Source organism: Falco peregrinus, chromosome 5 (assembly GCF_023634155.1).
Source record: "Falco peregrinus isolate bFalPer1 chromosome 5, bFalPer1.pri, whole genome shotgun sequence".
NCBI lineage: Eukaryota > Metazoa > Chordata > Aves > Falconiformes > Falconidae > Falco > Falco peregrinus.
This window is the reverse complement of record NC_073725.1, coordinates 109,111,687-109,130,657: the sequence shown is the minus strand read 5'-3', so window position 1 is coordinate 109,130,657 and position 18,971 is coordinate 109,111,687. Positions and strand designations below refer to the sequence as shown.

At 41.7% G+C, this 18,971-nt stretch overlaps 1 protein-coding gene across 2 annotated transcripts in view; it reads left to right on the top strand.

Moving 5' to 3' along the window:
* The window catches only part of SFMBT1 (Scm like with four mbt domains 1), an 80,399-nt gene that overhangs the window by 27,217 nt on the left and 34,211 nt on the right, over positions 1-18,971 (top strand). For both annotated transcript variants that reach the window (XM_055805918.1, XM_055805917.1), the window contains exon 2: positions 14,533-14,703. In XM_055805918.1, coding sequence (XP_055661893.1) covers positions 14,676-14,703 — 28 coding nt within the window. In that variant the 5' untranslated portion in view covers positions 14,533-14,675. The remainder of the gene's footprint in view (positions 1-14,532; positions 14,704-18,971) is intronic.

The window sequence follows — 18,971 nt, the reverse complement described above, 5'->3', positions numbered from 1 at the left end:
TTTGGGGTTTTTTTCCTCATTTGTTTCTTGGTCAAATCATGCTTTGGCTTGTTCAGTGCTTCTGCACTGTCTACTAAATAATTCAGATATTTCTGTCTGGTTATTCAGTATCACTGGCTTTGCTGTTAGCATTTGAGCAGTGTCAGTAAACTTGTATTTGTCACCATTGGGGAAAATACACTTATTCTTGCTGTTACAGTCTGAAGCCCCAGTAGTATCTGACAGATACACCACTTTAGCAGCTCATACAGCTGCACATCAGACCATTGAGCTGCTTCCGATCCTGGTTCCACCGTGGGCTTTCCTGCACCTGCAGGGAAACTGTGGAACCTCATCTGCAGCTTTGTAGTTTCTCATGTGGGAGTGCCAAGTTCTGCTTGTTAATCTTGTTGAATCAATGTTAAGGTAACTTCGATTAGATTAGTTTGAGGTGATTATACTCAAGACTTCCTACTTCTGCAGGGACCATGATGTTTCAACAGTGACACCGTCTTTGGAAGATACAGAGCAGCTCAGGTCAGAGTGCATCTCATGGTAGCAGCACTGTAGGTGTTTAAGATTGCACAGGAAACGTATGAAACCAGTTGGGGGTCAAAGGAAAGATCTGACTGCCAGGGGCAAACTGCAGAGGGCTTTTTTGGAATTGTTGGCAGAAGTTAGGATGTAGGATAACCTGCCCTCAACACTCTTTTTGTTAAGGGATCTATAAGTATGCATTGTAGGAAGTTGAATTTTGCCTCATCTAGGATTTCTGACTTGAGGTGGCAATTTTTACTCAGATAGTTGCGCCGGAAAGTGAGTATATTTAACAAAAGCCGAATTAGAAGTTCTTATATTCACATTTGGAGACTTGAGCAAAGGGATGTAGCCTTTGAGATACATTCCCCATTGGCTCCCATTCATGGTAGATTCGTGGGTTTGTGTTTTGACTTCCCCTCTGTTTTAAGGTGGTAATTCACAGTTACATTTTTCCTTTTAAATTAGGGAATGCCTGTGAGCCGGAAATCGCGGTAGTCCTGTCAAGGTTTAACTTTTGAATGGTATACAGGTAGCGTGCACTGAATTGATGCTTGAGCTGGTCTACCAGGGGGAAGGCGAAGAGAACATGCCCTTATGGAAGAAGTGAAACTGCAAATATTTGTCTGTGCTACTGGTGTTTCTGTACTGTGCTAGTAGTGGACTTTGTGAAGTGTGGGTCAGTGGCAGGTTGCAGGAGATGCAAGGAGGAGGAAGGGGGGTGTCCTCACTGCTCCTTGGCCATGAGCTGACTTGGTGCAGGGCACTGGGTGCTCTTCTTGTGGGGAACTGTTAGCAGGGGAAGGGGAAGCCTTCATGTTCAGCTGCTACAAATGTCCGCACAATTCTGTGATGTTGATGCTCTTTCTCCTTGTGTGGTACCATCATGAAAACAGTGACGCTGCAGATGAGGCAGCATGCGCTTTGCTGGGCCCCGGGGAGGAGCAGCCGTGGCTGGAAGGAGGAGTGGAGGTGCAGCCCCTGCTTGGAGCGGTCCTGCAGGGGTAGGGGCACACGCTGGCTCCCAGGAGCAGGTGGGGAGAGGGCAGTGCGGAGCGGGGCTGGCTGTTGCAGATGCTGGGATAGCGCTGGCACCTGCCGTCTGCAGTGCTATTTGGTAGCGTTCCAATGCTTCTGCGGTAATGAGACATTGCCTTTCACAGTAATGAAACAGTGAGATTAAGCTATGAAAATAAAAACATGAGGCAGAGGAGTTCTGAAATGGTACTGTACTCTGAAACGTGGTTTTGTGAAGAAAATGGCACAACAGGCCTGGAGTCGTGACTCTTTAAGGTTTGTCGTCTCATTAATTCTTGGGTTTCAACTGAAATGAAAAACTGCTTAGTATCCCTGAGATCAAGGCCTGAGCGCTGCTGGTGGTGATGATGAGCTAGCTTTGTAGAGCATGTTACATGGGTGTTGGGTGTGGCTGTCACTTTTTAAAATCCTCCTGTCTATCGCTTCCCAAATGTATTGGCTCCAGCACTTGAATTCTCATGGTAGATTGAGGCTTACTTCTTGGTAGTAGGTAGCAGAGTCCTTGATAGGGAAAATGATAAAATGATACTCTGTTTCACTTGCCAAAGACAACACCTGCAGCCACAGGCTTTCCCCATTTTATTTCCCTGTTACCTGACTTGTGCTGGCTACCCAGGAGTAAGTTAATTTCTTCATAAGGAAAATTATTGAGTTCTCCATCTGTTTTGATCCAATTCAATGTGTTGTGATGAGTGCTTTTGATAAAACTGTGTCCTATTCGCTTCTGCACCTTTCATTTGCAATTTTTTTTTTTAAATGCTACTTATTGTTAAATTAGGTTTTCTGTCTGTTGGACAGCAGTTTGATTCACAGTTGCGTGTATGTTTATATGTTCAGCTGTCATTAGCGTGCATAAAACCACATACAGATTCTTTGTTAAGCTTTTTCAAAATTTAATTTATTTCAAACTTGAATTATTTAAGTTGAAATTATATGGTATGAAAACTACAGACTTTGAAACCAGGTATTTTCCATCTTAATTTTCACTCCCGCCTGCCATTGATAATTTGACTAACAGGGGTTAGTTGTTTGTTCAGGGTAGAAAGTCTGACGCTCCATGTCTGTAAAGAAGTATGAATGAGATACCACTCCCTTTGTTGTCCCCTAGTACCAGTGCCAACATTTTAAAAGTAGGAACCTAAGGTTAGACCAGCAAGTCTATTTTTAAACCCAGATCTCTAGGAGATTGGCTATAATTTCACATGTGCACTGAAGAGCACCAGCTGAGCTGGAGAGGTGTATTGGAGTTCTGCTTGCTCTAGGAAAATGGGATCTATCACTCGATGTTAATGTGTTGATAAATAAGTTTAGCTCCTAACCTTTAAACTTCTGTATTGGTGGGGTAGAAAGTGTCCTTGTTGGGAATAAATGTCCTTGGTGTTAAGATGGGCTTTGTTGTGGATCTCAGATGTTTGGAGGTGGTGTGAGCCCTCACTGGCTGATGGAGTTGGAGCTTGTCCTGTGGTTGTGTTGGCACTGAAGGGATAGTTACCCTTTCTGTGTGTAGTTTGGTTTAGGAGCTCTTCTGCGAAATGTATGTAATACGTTACCTTTTTCTGTACCATGTACTATTTCAATGACATGACAAAGGAAGAAAACAAGTAGGAGTGTGCTTTTAAAATGTCATATTTGCAAAGTACCTTCCTTCCCCTTCAGCATTTTATCCTTTAATTGTTGTATTGTCTGCAGTAGTGACATCACTTAGGTGGTTCGCTGGAACAGGAGTTCAAAAAAGGATTTGGAAGATAGTGCAAGTTTTTTTACCTTTACATAACTTAAGCCAAGTTAAGTGTCCTACTCAGATTTTAGTCAAAAACTTTCCTGTAACATGTGCACAGAATAGGTGTCGACAAAGAGGACTTGTTCGAATAAATCAAGCCTCATATTGGCATTATGGAGCTATGTATTGTAAATTCATTCAGACTGCATTGACCTTCATACTTTTATCTGCAGGACCAAGATCCTTCATGCATTGAGATTAGTTTCCAAATCTGCAGATTTCCCCAGTCATTGTCATGTTTCAGGCACTTAGAGAGGAATTTGTATCTTTGTTAATTGCCTAAAATATATCTGCAGTGAATGTACTTTTTGGTTTAAACCACTTTTCTCTCACATATTGGATAGCTGAGTATTGTATCCTTAATTATGTTCATCCGTTGATGCTTTGTGTTCTACCACTTAGCAGTGGAAGTGCTCTTCCTTGAGACCATGGATAGGATGTGATTTTTCTTTTGGTGCTAATAGGTGTTAAGTGCTTATGCTGTCTGCTTTGCCACCTATAGCTCTCCACGGGTTGCTCTCTCGGGCTCTGTACTGCAGATCTCAAATCTTGGCATTGGCTCAGAGTTGTCCCTTGAACAGCATCTGAGCGAGTTCTGTGCATTTTTGTTTCAAGCCAGGAGAATGAGAGGGGTGGTGACTGACAAGAAGTTTAGTCATTTCACTTAAAAAGTCTAAACCAGGATACTGTACCCATTTATGTAATGTAGTTAGTGTGGGGAAGCTGAGAAACCAGATACTTCGTAGTGCTGTTTGTGGTGGTGTACATTTCACTTAAAGGCTGCTCAGACCAAGTTTAAAGGGTCGCATAATCTGATGGCTGTTACATTGCTGCTGGCAGTTTAACTCTTGCGTAGCACTTTCTGTTGGGCAGCCATCTATAATGTCATGTGGGATTCAGGAGTAGAGATAGGAGTGAATTTTCTTTCCATTTGAGCGCTCTATTTTATCTCAGCATGAATTATACTACATGTTACTGGCAGAATATCTACTTGTTCATGCTGCCTGTCTTCATAGAGGGGATAAGAAGGTGCCGAGCTGTTGTCTGGGACTTAGGAGCAGCAGGAACTTCACATTCTTCTTTCATCTTCTTACCCACTTGTAACTTTAGGCAATTGTATTTGTGCTATAGGATACGTAATGAAAAGTCGACAATGAAAGCAGAGCAGTCTGTTCTGTCTGGTTTCATTATTTGGCCAATAACCCCCAATATTCTTGTAGTCTGTATGCTGTAGAAAGTAAATGGAGAAGGCAGAATAACACTGGAGATTTTGCATTTTAAAAACAAAACTAAACTTGAATCACTTGGCAAAAAACCCCACAGTCTTAAACGTTGAAGAATCAAACTAAGTAATTCTTAATAGCTTCTATTTGCAACCAGTTATAAATACAAAGCAGCTTTTTGGGACACCCTGTTGTGCGTTATTCCTCTGTCAAGTAAATGCCCTGGCTGTCTGGTGGCATCTGAATTAGCTGGAAATGGAGCTGTGACTTTTACATTCTCACCTGGACTTAACGTGTGGTCTCATGGAAATTGCTTTACCATCTGGGTAGCACAGCATAGGTTGTAAAGACAGATCTTGTAATTTGTTGAGCAGAACCTGAGTGTTTCAACGTCTATTAACCAGGCTTTCCAGGTTTTGGTGTGTTATGTGTATAGTCAGGCATATCCAGGTGGTAAGTCAAATCCTGGAAGCAACTGGAGTTCAAGCCAGAGTTGGCATTGGAAAACTGGCATAAATTGGCATAATCTCAATGAAGGAAGATCAACACCACATACTGTATCAGCAGAATTTTGTTAAATAGTTTCTATGACATACAAGTAACTCTAATGAAAGATTGAGTTAAAGATACGAGCACTGGTCCTGTTTTGTGACAGAATGGATTCTCCTTTTCTCTGGTAAATATTTTTATGCTAATAAAAATGCACATTCACAGACAAAATGTCCATGTTTTCAAGGCAGAAAAGATGCCGGGCTGTAACCTTTCAGTCTGTCGTGAGGATTTTGTTTATTTGTCTGTGTAATGCAGCAACTTGCTGTATTTAAGCTGACGTGAGGGGCTCTGACATAAGTTTGCTTGCAAGGCAAGCTGTGGGCACGGGCTGTGTGCTGGGCAGGTGATGGGGGAGCCCCGTGCCTGTCCTGCAGCTGGCTGTGTTGGCCCAACTGCCTCTGTCCCCACTGCAGGCTGGGCAGCTGCAAATGTGTTTCCTCTGCTGCAGGCAGGGTCAGGGCTCTGCTAGAGGGACCAGGAGTGCAGCTGGGGTGCTGCTATGTAAGTGTGTTACACAGATACCTGCCTGAGTCCTGAAGGTGGCTGTGCAGGAAGAACCAATGATTTAGAAGTCTGTAAATAACTTTGGGGTTGGCTGGTTCAGCACAGAGTCATGTGTGCTGCTGTTCTGCCCATGGGCATTGGGTAAACCCTGGCCACGGAGGCCTTTTTTTTTTTTTTTTTTTTTTTTTTTAATAAACCCTTGGAATAAAGACCCCTGCGTTTATTATTGCGGTGGACTGCAGTGGTGCAGGCTGGCTAACCTCCCCTGCAGAGGTGCTTGCAGTCCTGTAGTTACTTTCATTTGGAAGGTGTGAAGGATGCTCTGGAGCCACATGACTTACTGTAAGCCTGGGTTGCTGTTTATAGTTGCATTCTGGATTCCCCACAACAGATCCTTTGGCCCTTTTGTGTTTTCTGAGAATTTCTTTGGAGGTGTAAGAACATAAGGTGTGTTCTTTAAATGCAGATCTCTTGAGGAGTCTCTGTGTTGCTCTTGCAATGGGAGGGATGAACAACTTGGAGTTCTCTTCTGCTGAAGCAGGTTTAACGGAAGTAGCAGGGAAGTGGGAGAGTGGAACTGTTACGAGTACTAGTCTGTAAGCAAAGATTGCGGTGCAGGTATGATAGAGAAATACAGTAAGTTTTAGTAAGTAATCCAACTCTCATGGTACTAGTTCCTATTTGCATTCATAATACATATATAATCTACATGCTCAATGGGTTTTGTTCCCAGAGGCCATACAGGAGCTGTTCAGATAAGAATAATCAAGCATGCTCTTGGTAGGCAAAAAGATGAAAGGGATTGCAGGAGTCCTGTGCTATGTCTCCAGGAAGGCTTCCTTTGCAAGGAGCCTGAGTCAAGTGTTAAGACAAACACAACTTTTGTCCTTGCAAGGACAAAGCCCAAATAAGTTGACAAGAGTAGAGATGTGGTAGAGAGACAGCAGCAGGGTTGAAACTTTAGAAATTTTGACCACTTGTGATGAAATAACAATTTCTCATGAAGGATAGTCGGTTGTTGGTCACTACTGCTGTCCCTGGGCAGAACGTAATTAGGTAAGGTGAAGTCTGCGGCCGGAGCTGCTGAAGAAGGGTTGGTCACCAGGACGGCACCTATGGCCTCTTACAAAAGAACAAAATCATATGATCTGACTGTAAGAGGTTAGAGATGTGGTAGTGTCAGGTGGTACTCAGAATAGATTTGGTTACAGTTGGTCAAGCATCTGCAAAAGTTGTGGAAACATAACTGCCCCATTTATTTATTTAATATAGGAATAACATGGAAATATTTTGCTTTTGTTTTGGAGCACCCAATACGCTATCAAGGTGGCCTAAAGAAAGGCTTGGGAATCATACCCACAGTAAAGGGTGGTTTGATGTTCTATCTTTGATAAATCCTTACCGAAGCAAGCAAATAAACTTCTGTTTACAGACCCATTGTTCCGTATGTGTGTGTAAAAAATAATGCTTTAAAGAACACCAAGTCAGCCAAAGGTTTCTGTTCTCCATGTTGGACAGATTAATTCCTTCAGCAGCTTTGACTTTAACGAAATTGGCAGTAGAAGCATCAAACTTTATTTTGCCTGTCTGTAGTCTATGTTCTGGACCTTACAGGGCTGCCTTGGAAAGATTTGGAGCGTGCTAACGGTGCTGAGACAAGGCCTCTGTGGCAGGTAGTTTTCTTCCCTGCAGAAGCAAATGAAATTGGTTTTTTGCTTGTCACAGAACAGCAATTAAAATTCCAGAGTAAATTGGAGATTGAGAAGTCTTCCACTTCATCTTTTGTTTGTGGAGGGTCAGATACAAGGAAGGGATATTGTGAAATACTTACTTTGCTTATACAACTGAAAGATATAAAATACCTTACGTGTTTATACAACTGAAAGTTAGGAAACATTTTAAGTGTTGTCCAGGCTTCCAACTGTTAGTGACTAAGTAAGAGAAGACAAAATTGTAAGAGGCACCTTAAAAGCCTATTTTGAATCTAAAAGGCTTGGAGAACTAGAACTGGCATGAACTATGGTGCTCTGGAGACCTTTTCTTGGAGTAGGACTTCTGCCAAGGGCTCCAGTAGGGGTAATAACAGGGGGATGGGGCAAGAGGAAGGGGTGTAGAAGTAGGTATGTATAACTTTGTTTCCCAAGAAAATTTTTTTAATACCCTTTCTGATGGCTGTGTATTGGCCTTCTAGTGCTGTGGGTATGGAAGAACAGTTAATGGGTGCTTAGAGAAGCATTGATGTGGTTGTTGAATCATAAAACGCAAGAATCATACTCCATGTGGCAGATTAGACAGAGGCTGGTTTTGTGGGTACCCTGCTCTTGCACGGTGTGAATGGATTTTAAAAAGCCTTTGAGTGGGGGAGAGGAGAGCGAGCACAGTATTGGTGACTGCACGTTCCTGCAGCATGCAGCTTTGTGGAGTTCTGGTGAGTTGCTTATCCAGATGTAGCAGAAGCGATCATCAGACATTTGCTGATCTGTCAGTTCCTTACCATCGCGGATATTAAAGATTTCTTACACTGAATGCTGTTCTGAATATCTGTTTGCTTTTGCCTCTCTCAGTCCTGATTTCAAGGGTGAGATTTTTTCAAAGGAAGCAAATACCTGCTGTTGTGCCCTGATGGAGATGGTTGCTGATTTGCTATGGCAGGTAATCAGCTGTATCTGTCTACTGAGTTGGCAGCAGTGCCAAGCCAGAGCCCCTGACATTTTCCTCCAAAAGGATGTGGCTGTTCTAAGGAAATGTGCTAACCCTAGTGTGGCGGGTTTGAGTGCATTGATACAAAGGAGTGAATGAAACTTTCACTGAATAGCTTGAAAGTTAATTTTCTCCAGTGCTGTTGATTTTGGTTCTGGCTGAGAAATTTGCTTACTTAGGTATCTTACTTTTTTTGTGCTGTAGATACTAAGCAAGGGTATTCCAAACTACCGTGATACGAAACTCACCAGTATGCCTGTAATGGATTTCATAGAAATGTTTATGAGGAATCAAGTACTAACTAGACCTAAAAAAAAAGTTGGCTCCTCCTACCCAAATAGTTTATTATGTTGGGTTCTGTTTGTGCTGTGGTTTGTTTGTGTTTTTTTTAAAAATAAATTCTAGTGAAAGTTAAAATAACTCAAGTTGTCATCCTAGATGGTCCTTTCAAATTTTTGACTTTCTTTTATCAATGAAGGGTTGGCAGATAGTCAGGCCAGGTAGAGTTTCTTTGTCCTTGGAGAGGGTGCAAATGTGTTTTCCAAAGGCCTGATGTTCTCCACCTGGCTTATCTCCTAAGGTAAAGGGCCCCGCATAACTGCATTTCAGCTAGCTTAGACCAGGTTATAGGTTGATAAGGGATGTGGCCTGCGAGTGCCCAGTTGCATACAAATTTGATTGAAACATGCTCCCCTTCTCCCCTGGAGCCACTGTCTCATCTTCTTGTAGCAAAAGGGTAGCTGATGCCTATGTTCATGATTGACTATAGTGGTGTTAGATCAGGAAAAAGGTTAAAAAAACCCTTGAAGCTGTCTTTCACAAGCTGTGGAAATTGCTTGTTTCTACAGTAATAATAAAAGTAGAAGGCAAGCGAGCATCTGGAACTGACCACGGGTTGTAACCACAGTTGCATGTGGCAGCGTAAGAAATAAGACTTGAGGGTCTGTGCCCCTGTATTTCAGAGCTCTGTCCATTGCAGGGGCAGGATTGGGCCCACCAGCCCGTAGTGTTGGTGCAGAGTCTTTTTTTTTCTGAAATACCAGCAAGACTCTCCACTGCAAACACTGGACCTAATTAGAAGATGCACTGTACACGGCACAGTTCATGCCATGGCTGAGTCCTACGACAAAGAATGTGTTATAAAAGTCTTTAGATTAAGTACATGTGCCATCTCCCCTCACAGGGACCACATAATTAGTGTGTCCCTGATGTGAAAAAGCACAAGTATGTGTGTGAATGGGCATAGGGGCCAGGAGGACATTCACCCCCTCTCCTGCCGCCTCTAGGCTGTGGTCCAAGAAAAACAGAAAGATCCTTTACCTTTCCTTGTTGTATTAGCAGTAGATTTCTGTTGATATTCAGTAGCAGAGTTGTACGTCTCAGGTGCTGAAGAACCCCTTCCCTGCTCTGACAGACCTCTGCAACAGGTTTCCTGCCTGCCTGCGTGGAGTGCAGCTCTGTATGGTAGACACGGGGTTTGAAATAGATTTTACTGGATGCCTTTGCATGAAGGAATTTGCTGAAACCTTATCCTTTCTGTAGCTTCTTCCCCAGTCCATAGGGGTGTCTCCTGTCCCCGTTGTCTCATGTGCCTTTGTTTTAAAATAATATTAAGCCTCAGACACCAGCTGATTTACTTTAATTCAACATCCAACTTATGTCTGATTTCTTTTCATATTCAAGTGAGCCATCTGGCTTTAATGAACTGTAACTGTTTTTAATGCTGCCTCCAGTTGCTAACATCTGAATATTTCATGTGCTGAAAGGACGTTTGAAATGCAGAAGTGAGTCTGAAGAGTCCAAAGTATTTCCAAATCAGCTCTGTTCCAGGAGCACTTGTGCTCCCCTCCCCTTGAGATTTATCAAAAGATAATCTTTGGGGTGCCAGACTGTAAGCATCAGCCATGGCGGGTGCTAATTACAAGTACTCTCAATTTTGTGTACATAAAACACCAGAGCGGCTTATGAAATCCTGAATAACTACCCAACTTGACTTGGGCAGAATATCAATCAACTTCAACAGGAGCTGCCAGTATTTGGCATCTTTTAAATGAACAGCCTCTGTGGTGTTTGGTTTTGGGTTGTGGTTTTTTGTGGTTAGTTGGGGGGGGGTTGAGGGGGAAGGGTGTGTGACTTAAATATTTCCATGTTACGAAAAAAGATCAAGTTCATTTTGCATCACTTAGTATAGTTATAGAGATTAATTGAGAGTTGGATCCCATAAACTGAAAATATCTTAATTGCAATTAAATTCTGAGGGTACTTTGCCAGGGCTACACTAATAGAAGCCCATGGAATATGCCCAGATTTGTTGGACTACGTGCTTCTCTCGTTTTTCACGGCATTGCCCTTGTTTTGGCTTAGCATGGTGACAGCTGGTAGACTTATGGTAGACCGCTAACCAAGAAATGTTTTGGTTAATGATTAAAAAGTATTTTGTTGGTTAGTTCTTCGCTGTGTGCCAAGTGCTGTGCGGGTTGCCAGTGACATCCTCTTCCAGCATTACCTCATAAAGGATAGAATGCAGGGAGGGTGTCAGCCTGCCTGCAGGAGGAGCCTTCGGAAGGGGTAGGTTGGAACGTGCGGTTGCAGTAGCTTGCCCTGCTTTGTCCTGAGAGCGTGGAAGAGGTACGTAAGGGACCAGTCGAGACTGACAGAGATTGGTACCTGGGCTTAATTTCTCAGTCATTTTCGCACAGAGACAGAACTGAGTTGGGAGTTAACTTGGGACCTTGTAGCTGTATGCTGAGCATGGTCTTTCTGAGCTGGAGAGGAGTAGGTTAGAAGCAGTATAGCAGAAATTGGCAGCTGAGTTCCCTTCCAGATGCATTCCTGAAGCGATAATGAATAAAACAGTATTAATATCGTCTACACAGTAGATTTTTGTGGCATTAAGCTACCGTTCAACAGGAGATTTTAACAATACCTCTTGTTACTCTTAAAATTTTTATTCTCACGTGTAATGAAATCTTTTAAAGTTGGCTGTATTTTTGATGGTACTTGAGAACTTCCTACACTACAGAGCACTGTTGGTGGATATTTCTTTAATTGTGTTCAAATTTCCTGTTTTATTTGTGTGTGAGTGCAGCTACAGGTGTTGTGTGCAGGAGATTTCAGCCAGGTTTTGCAATGCTTTGCACTGCAGTTCCCTAAAATTCATGCCAAGGACTGTAGCTCAGTCTCGGTACAACTTTGGCATCTCACTTTCAGTTGAAGGGTACCGTGAGTTTGGTTTGACTTGTGCGATATTGCCAGCTAGCGAGCCTGGATGCTCCACACACATGCTCAGGACATTTGCAGCCTGCCACACAGCATTTTACACTTGCCATGGAAATCCTCCACAAAATGGAATTATGGTCCTTTGAGAAGGTTTGGGACTTCCCTTCCCACCCCACCCCCACCCCACCCCCCGCCCCCCTTTTTTTTTCTTTCCAAGTTTTCTGTATCTAAACGGCAGAGGCATTTCTTGATCAGCTTGCTTTGCTTGGAGACCGTGGGACCCTAAAGATAGCGCTATCAGCAGGAGCAGTGACGCTGCCCGTTCTGGTCCCAGCCGTGGGTGTCTGCCCAGTCCGTGTGCCTGGCGCTACGGGAGCTGCCTTCCACCAAGGAGCTGGGCAGGCAAGCCGGCAGAAACAGTTGCTCTCCTCCCTAAATTTCCCTGTAATAGAACTGCCTCTTCGAAATATTTCTATTTTCAACAAACAGATTTTCAAAGGGAAGAACGGTTAGAATTTTTCAGACCAGCTGTAGTTTGCAAGTTGCCTATTTGAATGATAGTACAAATGCAACTGCAGCCTGCATAAAGCTGCTTACGGTCTGCTTGCGGTTGTGGTGGGATGGAAGATGCTCTTTCAGAGAGAGAAGGGCTTAACAGTGTCTTAGTTTTGTAGCCAGTCCAGTTATACCTTCAGAAGTGAAATCATGATTACATCTTTAGAAGCAGCATCATAGTGGAAAACCTCTCTTTTGTGATACTCATTTTGCAGTAAGATTTTTGTGTTTCCATCTGCTAGGCAACTGGCATTTCTTACGCATTTGTCCATGCTATAGTAGAAAAAAAGACCACTTAAAATGGATTAGTTTCTTTAACCTTAATAAAATAATTTAAAAAAAAAAGAACCCTCCTGCAAAACCATTCTTAAGAATTATTGGGTGGTCTCAATAAACATTGTGGGTATACAGAACTCAAAAAAATTTAAAACTTTTCAAATGTGTAGAGCTTTCCTGTTTTAAACCGTAGTTATTAAAAATGTGTTTAGGTGGGAAGTGCAGCCTGTGTTTTTTAAAACCTGATTTTTAGTCCTCTACGTTATTTCTGGTATCTTGCTTAAACAGAAAAAACAGGTGCTTCCCAGATGTTCAATAAGATTGCAAAGGGTATTTGAAGATTATCCTTTTTTTACAAGAATTTTTAAGCCAATAATCTTGTTTTCAGGGCCCTCTCATGCCCCATCTCACTGATTTATATAAAGTTGTCAGTCAAAGTTTGATACTAATAAGGAAATACGTAACCTAGGCTTTTATTTGCTGTACAACTTTGCTTTAGTGGAGAATTTTGTAAGGGAAAAATACTTGCAGTGCATTGCAGTGCGGTGAACTAGTGGACTTGCTTTAGACCTGTTCTTCCATGGTTTCTACCATTAATAATGAAATGATAATTTAATTGCATGTAGAAGTAGGTTTGAAAATTATGGCTTCTTATCTCAGAACGTTTAGGTGTGTATTTCTGCTCGCTTCTTTTATTGTTTTGTGGTTTTTTATTTTATTTGGGTTTTAACCTGGTAAGTTAAAAAAAGTTATTTTCCATTGATACACGTTGGGGCAGGAATACCTTCGGCTTGCACAACCATGGAACACCGTGTGCACACGCGTCATGTAGTAAACTGGTGTGAAAAACAGCCAGTTTCAGTGCATTGTTTTTCGCATGTGCCATTCTCATTCTGCAGGGCGATAGTTTCTGGTTTGCGGTAACAGAAGAAGACATTAAATGGTTCAGCCGTCTGCATTTGTACAGCCTCTGTATTTGTAGGTTGGATTTGTCAAAACAGACTGCAAAATTTTCTTGTCGTGCTGTCTCCAAAACAATTTGAGTCTCTATTGGCAAAGAAGAGTATTATGAGAGTAGAGAGGGGCTGTGTCCCTCGGCAATGAAAGTGATTCTTAAGAAATTTGGTGGGCAGAAGGGCTATGTGTTACAGGTAGGCTGGAGTTCTGTCACTTGGGGTTTTTTTTTATCATGCCACAGGATCATAATTTTAATGTGACGTAATTAAGAGCAGCCCTCTGCTGCTGTACAGGACTGCTTCTCCTTGAAGAATCATTGACATGGGTGAAATCAGCAAAGACATCTTTTAAGTATACAGAATGACAGGTGACTGTACCTGCATTGAATATCTTAAAATACGTTTTACCGGCTAGTGTACAGTAAAATGAACTGGTGTAAAAACCAAAGAAAGTTTTATAAGACTTTCAAAATATTACAAAATTAAAATAACATTAAATAAAATTAAAGTAAAAATACCTTAATTGTATCTTGGTATACAGAGTATGAATTGGTTTTTTCCACTTATTATCAATGTTGTTTCCTATATAAATGAGGTACTGTGTCATATAACAGTTTCATTGGTGTCTTCAAGTCCTATTAATGTGATGAAGTGATGGCTCTTTGGTTGAACTGTTAAGAATCTGGGAAGTTTAAAATTTATGTGTACATTTAAACTTCTAGCCGTTCAAGACCAGAGTGGCAAATTGCCTGAAGGCTTGTGGAAAGCAAATGGCTGAAGTATTAGAAATCCACAGCCTAAGCAGACCTTTGTCATTTCTTTGCCAGTATCAGTTTGGCTTTCTTGACTCTAGACATTTTCGTTGGTCCAGGTGACAAAGGAGCTGGATTCTTGTTTTGTCTGTTTCCTAAGCTGTGACTTGATTAGTTCCCTGCTTCTTTAGCCTTGTGAAGGGTTGAAGGAACTTTTTGAGGGGGGTAGATGTGTTGGGGGGCTGTTGAAAGTCAGCTTTATAATTAATTGACTGATTTAGGAGATTACTTTTTCTTCGGTCTGTAGATGAGGGGTATGGAATAGCTAAACATACATAAACACAGTGAGATGCCCTTGTATGCTTTAAGGTTTTTGGCTTATTGCTGGACTAACTTTTTTAACGTGTATTAAAAGTAGTTAAAAATCCAGTAAGGATTTTCTTAACAGTTGTTCCTTTCAGGTTTTTTTCAGGATCCCTTCTTGAATGTTCTGGCTGCCAGTAGAATTGAAGGCGGGAGGCAACTCATGACCACCAAATCGTGACTGCCTCGGATTCCCCTGCTTCTTCTGGCTGCTTGAAATAGCCACTGGGCTACTGTGGAGATGAATGGAGAACAGCAGTATGATGCAGGTAATATTCTGGCTGAGCTCCCTGGATAATGATTCTCAAAAAAATTGGCAAGCAAGATGGAACAAAGATGGGCACAGTGAATGTTTCACAGTGCATATGTCTGGTGCTGTGTACCGTATACAGGGAGAAACTCAAATTTCAATGACTGTAGGTTAGATGCTGGATGTGGGGCTTCTGTTTGTTATTGCTCTATTTCAAAAGCAGGGTGTATCCCTGGCTTAAAGGAGGGCAAAATCTGACCCACCTTAGTAGTTGTGTTTAAGAAGCTGTGTCTTTCCTCTTCAAGGTACCACTATGAAAATCTCAGTGGCTTTAACACTACTATTTTAAGGCATTTACCTGTCATAGTGGTTAATATTGTCTTGTTCTGTTCTTGTGTTCATCTTCTAAAAAGTCAGGTAACCAAAGTTGTTTGCTGCTACTGTAATCTGTCCTGTTTTTTTGATGTGCCTTGGTATGCTCACTTTGATAGGCTTGGAATATGAACTCCTAACCTGTTGCAGAGTGGTATATTATGATAAATTAGCTCAGAGTTTGGTTCACCTTGAAACACCAGGCTGGGGAAGAGCATTGGTCTGGGATGGCTGAGGATACTAGCAGCTTTCTGAAAGAGTTCTGGGCTTTCTACACTCTTACGGGGGTAGGACCGTCCATATTTCTGACTTGCCTGCTGTGGTTTGTTCCTTCTCCATGGCAAGGTCCCTACCTATAGTGTTGGTACAGTTAATATCAAATAAATTCTAATTTGTAGTTACCAGTGTAAACAATGGGATTAAGATTTTATCTGAGTATTACTTCCCTGTGGTACTTGTCCAACAAGCAGCTCTTCTCATAAGACAATTCACTATTGGTAGTTTTTGTACCTTTACTTTATGGATGTCTAATCGCTGTCAGTGTTACTGAAGAAACGTTAAACATGATTTTAATCTACAGTGCTTTTAGCAGAATGCTATCATCTGCTTTATGATGCTGAAATGTGCTTTTTGATTATTAATTATAGCTGATCAGTGAAGTTGTTGTCACCGTTATATCCTCAAATAAGCGAGAAAAAGCAGCTTGCGCAAGTATGCAGAATGTCTCCAGGCCCATGCAAATACTCTTTCCTCTGCTAGTGGAAACTGCTAACTTCTGTCATGTAGTGTAAGAAAGAGAAAAGGCTTTGAGTGACAAAGAACAGTAGGGAGATGTATATGTGGTCAGTGGTGGGGTGTTTACAGGCTGATAGCATATCCCCCTGTACCAAAACCTTTACTAACATTTTTCCATCTTCCTCAAAAAGGATCAGAGGTCACGCAGTCCTCTCTATGTGCTTCTAGAATAGCTAGGAAGGGTTTGATACTGTCTTGAAATTACTCAACAGCTATTTTCCTGAGCATCCTTTTTGTGCGTGGTTTGAGTACAGGTAGCTGTGAAAAGCAAAGAGTAACTGCAGAGAGCTTTACTTGCTGAATTTGAAGATGGTTTCCAGCAAATGCTACCCACGTAAGCATAAAGCACGTTGGTTTTGTTGTGCCCTCTGACATTGTTTCCTGAAGTGCTTTCAGCTAGACCAGTCCCAACTACTACTGGAGCATTCCCTTCAGAGTCTGACTGGTGTCATTTTTTTTTCTGCTTGATGATTTTCAGCAGGTTTTGGAGATTCTGTCGTCTTGGTTTTTAGATACAGGCTCTCTGCCTATGAGAACCTACACAGTGGTCAAGGTTGTTGGTTGTCAGGCTCTCCTGCACTGCGAGGGGAAAAGACAACTTTCATTCTTGTCACAGTCTTTCTCAGCTGCTGAAATTCCAACCTGTCTTTATTTATTCATAGCCTTGCAGCTGGTATAGATGGAAAAGATTAACTGTTATTAAAATCAGATTGAAATGTATCTAAGTTTCAGGGTGAGAAACCTTTAGGTTAGCCTTAATTGAAGGTCTTGCAGACTTCAATATGATGTACTTAAATGTCCAATATGACAGTGTTCAACTAAATCACATTAAAGATGCATGAAAATTATTTGCAGTGAGAATTTAACTTGAATCCAAAGATCACAACAGTCTGATGTAGTCTTTCTCCGCTGCTGGTATTTTTAAGGGCCAGTGTCCTTAATATTTCACTACCTTCTTGTGTCCAAATGGTACAATTCGGTATTCCTTCTCTTCCTGCTGGAGAGCAGCAGGACAGAATTCATGGTAAAATTCAGAAAGGAAGAGTTAGTGTTCACAATAATGCTAGTAGAAATAGTGATAAATGGGAAGTGATACACCTACCTAGGAAACTTCTAATATTTTTAAAGACCATTTTCTCACCTTCAGAGTAGATAAGCGTTCTCCACAGAACCTTTGTGTAGGACACTTCTCAGGATTTACTTGAGAAAATGTTAGCTTGATTTGAAAGCTTTACTGACAAAAAAGTTGTATGACAAGGCCACAGAGATGAGAATTGCATCTGGTTTCTTTTCCCACCTTTACCAAAGCTGTGCTTTGCTGCTGAGCTAATGTCTAATAAAGAAAAATACGTCTCCGTGTAGTAGAAAGCTGAATTCATTTAGGAGTTGTAGCAGTTAAGGATATGGGGAGAAAGAACAAACATACAGGTACACCCATACAGCATTAGATTAGTAAATTGTGCTTTAGGATTAAATGGATTAAATATTGTTTTGCTTGTTGTCATCCATCATATTAATTTTCAAGTTCTCTCACAGTAGTGAGGATTTCTGGTGTAAATATCTGAGGTTTTATTAGAGTAATTTGAACTCAGACTGATCAGGACATTTAATACAGACATATGGCCCCTCAGGAATGTAGCTTATTAAACTGGTCCTCTGTGTATCCTGGGATCTGCTAACCTGCAAGGATGGTGCTGTGCAATAGCATCTTGCAAAAAATACCAACAGACTAGATCAAAGGCTTGATTTAAACAGGGCCTGCTCTGCTGTAACTGTCCTGCCGATAAAACCTGAAAAGCGATTGTATTCTGACTCGGATTTCCAGCTAGCATGACCCTTACCAGAGGGATGGTCCTTCGCCATACTCTTGGAGTATTTCTCCATTCAGATGTCAAAAAATATATATTTGATTTCTGAGATTTTTCATGGTCTATGTAGTCCTACTGTATGCCACAATTAAAAAACTAATTTACTGCTGTCACTATGAAATCTCATACAGCACTTTTGCTTGGAGCTTTATTCAAGTGAGCTTTTCATGTTCCACATTGATTCACTAAGTGCTGCACTAAATAACCTGGAATGTTGTGGCAGGGCTGTGTATGAGAAGCAGCAGAAAATGTGTTAAATCCTATAGCTAAGCGCAGCCCTCAGCTGTGGCAGCCTCTGAAAGGGATGAAAGCACCTGAACTCCCCAGCTCTGCGTGCTCAGTGGTTGAAGTGCGAGGCTACTCACCTAGTCTCATTTAATTAATAAACCTTAGTAAAATTTAGATGCAAGCTGAGCTGAACTCTTAGGAATGAACAGAACAGCCAACGTTCTGGGTGCTTTTTTAATAAATCTTAAAAAAAATTCCCTCTGACTCAATGAAACTCCCTTAAAATAAAACAGGAAGAGTATTAAATTTGCAGTGAGTGTTGGACAGGAATTTGTGAAATTTTGTTGTGTGTTTGGTTTTTTTTTTTCCCTTCCCCTATGAAAAATGAGTTTCAAGAGAGCTTCTGGGTGTGCTGGTGAGATTGGGGCAATGTACAGCAGAAAGGAATCTGAGCCTTTCTCGCTGCAGCGCAGACCTGGGAGGAAACAGCTCTTTTGGATAAAAAAACACGCAGGCTGCAGAGACCACGGATGAGTGGAGTGACAAAGGACCAGTGGTAACTCTGATCCAGTTGGGAAATGGTTTTAACCGTAGTTAGAGCAAAAGGTAGCTGGAGCAGCATGCAAACTGGCTTTCTCTGGAGCTCTTGTAGCAATTAGGTGGCAACATAAGTTACTAATTGACCCTTTCAGTGTGTTAAGTGACCTGTGCCTCATTTAAGGAGCTTAACTGCCCCTTAGACAGTTATCTGATGATAACGGTTATTGAAGACTTGGTGCTGCAAGCGGTTTGGTAAAGAGCAGGGCTGGAAAGCCTCAAGGTCCGTGTAGCAGTCCCAGGTCGAGCCACTTGGCTTTCAAACTTGTTAAAAAAGCACAGAGCAGTTGTGTTGCTTTATGTTTCCCTTCAAACAGGAATGCATTAGACGTTGCAAGCGGTGGGTTTTTTGCATACAAAAATGTTTTTTTGGAGTTGGGTGGAAGCAGGATTGTTGGTGCTGTTGAGCAGCTGGGTGCTTTTCAGT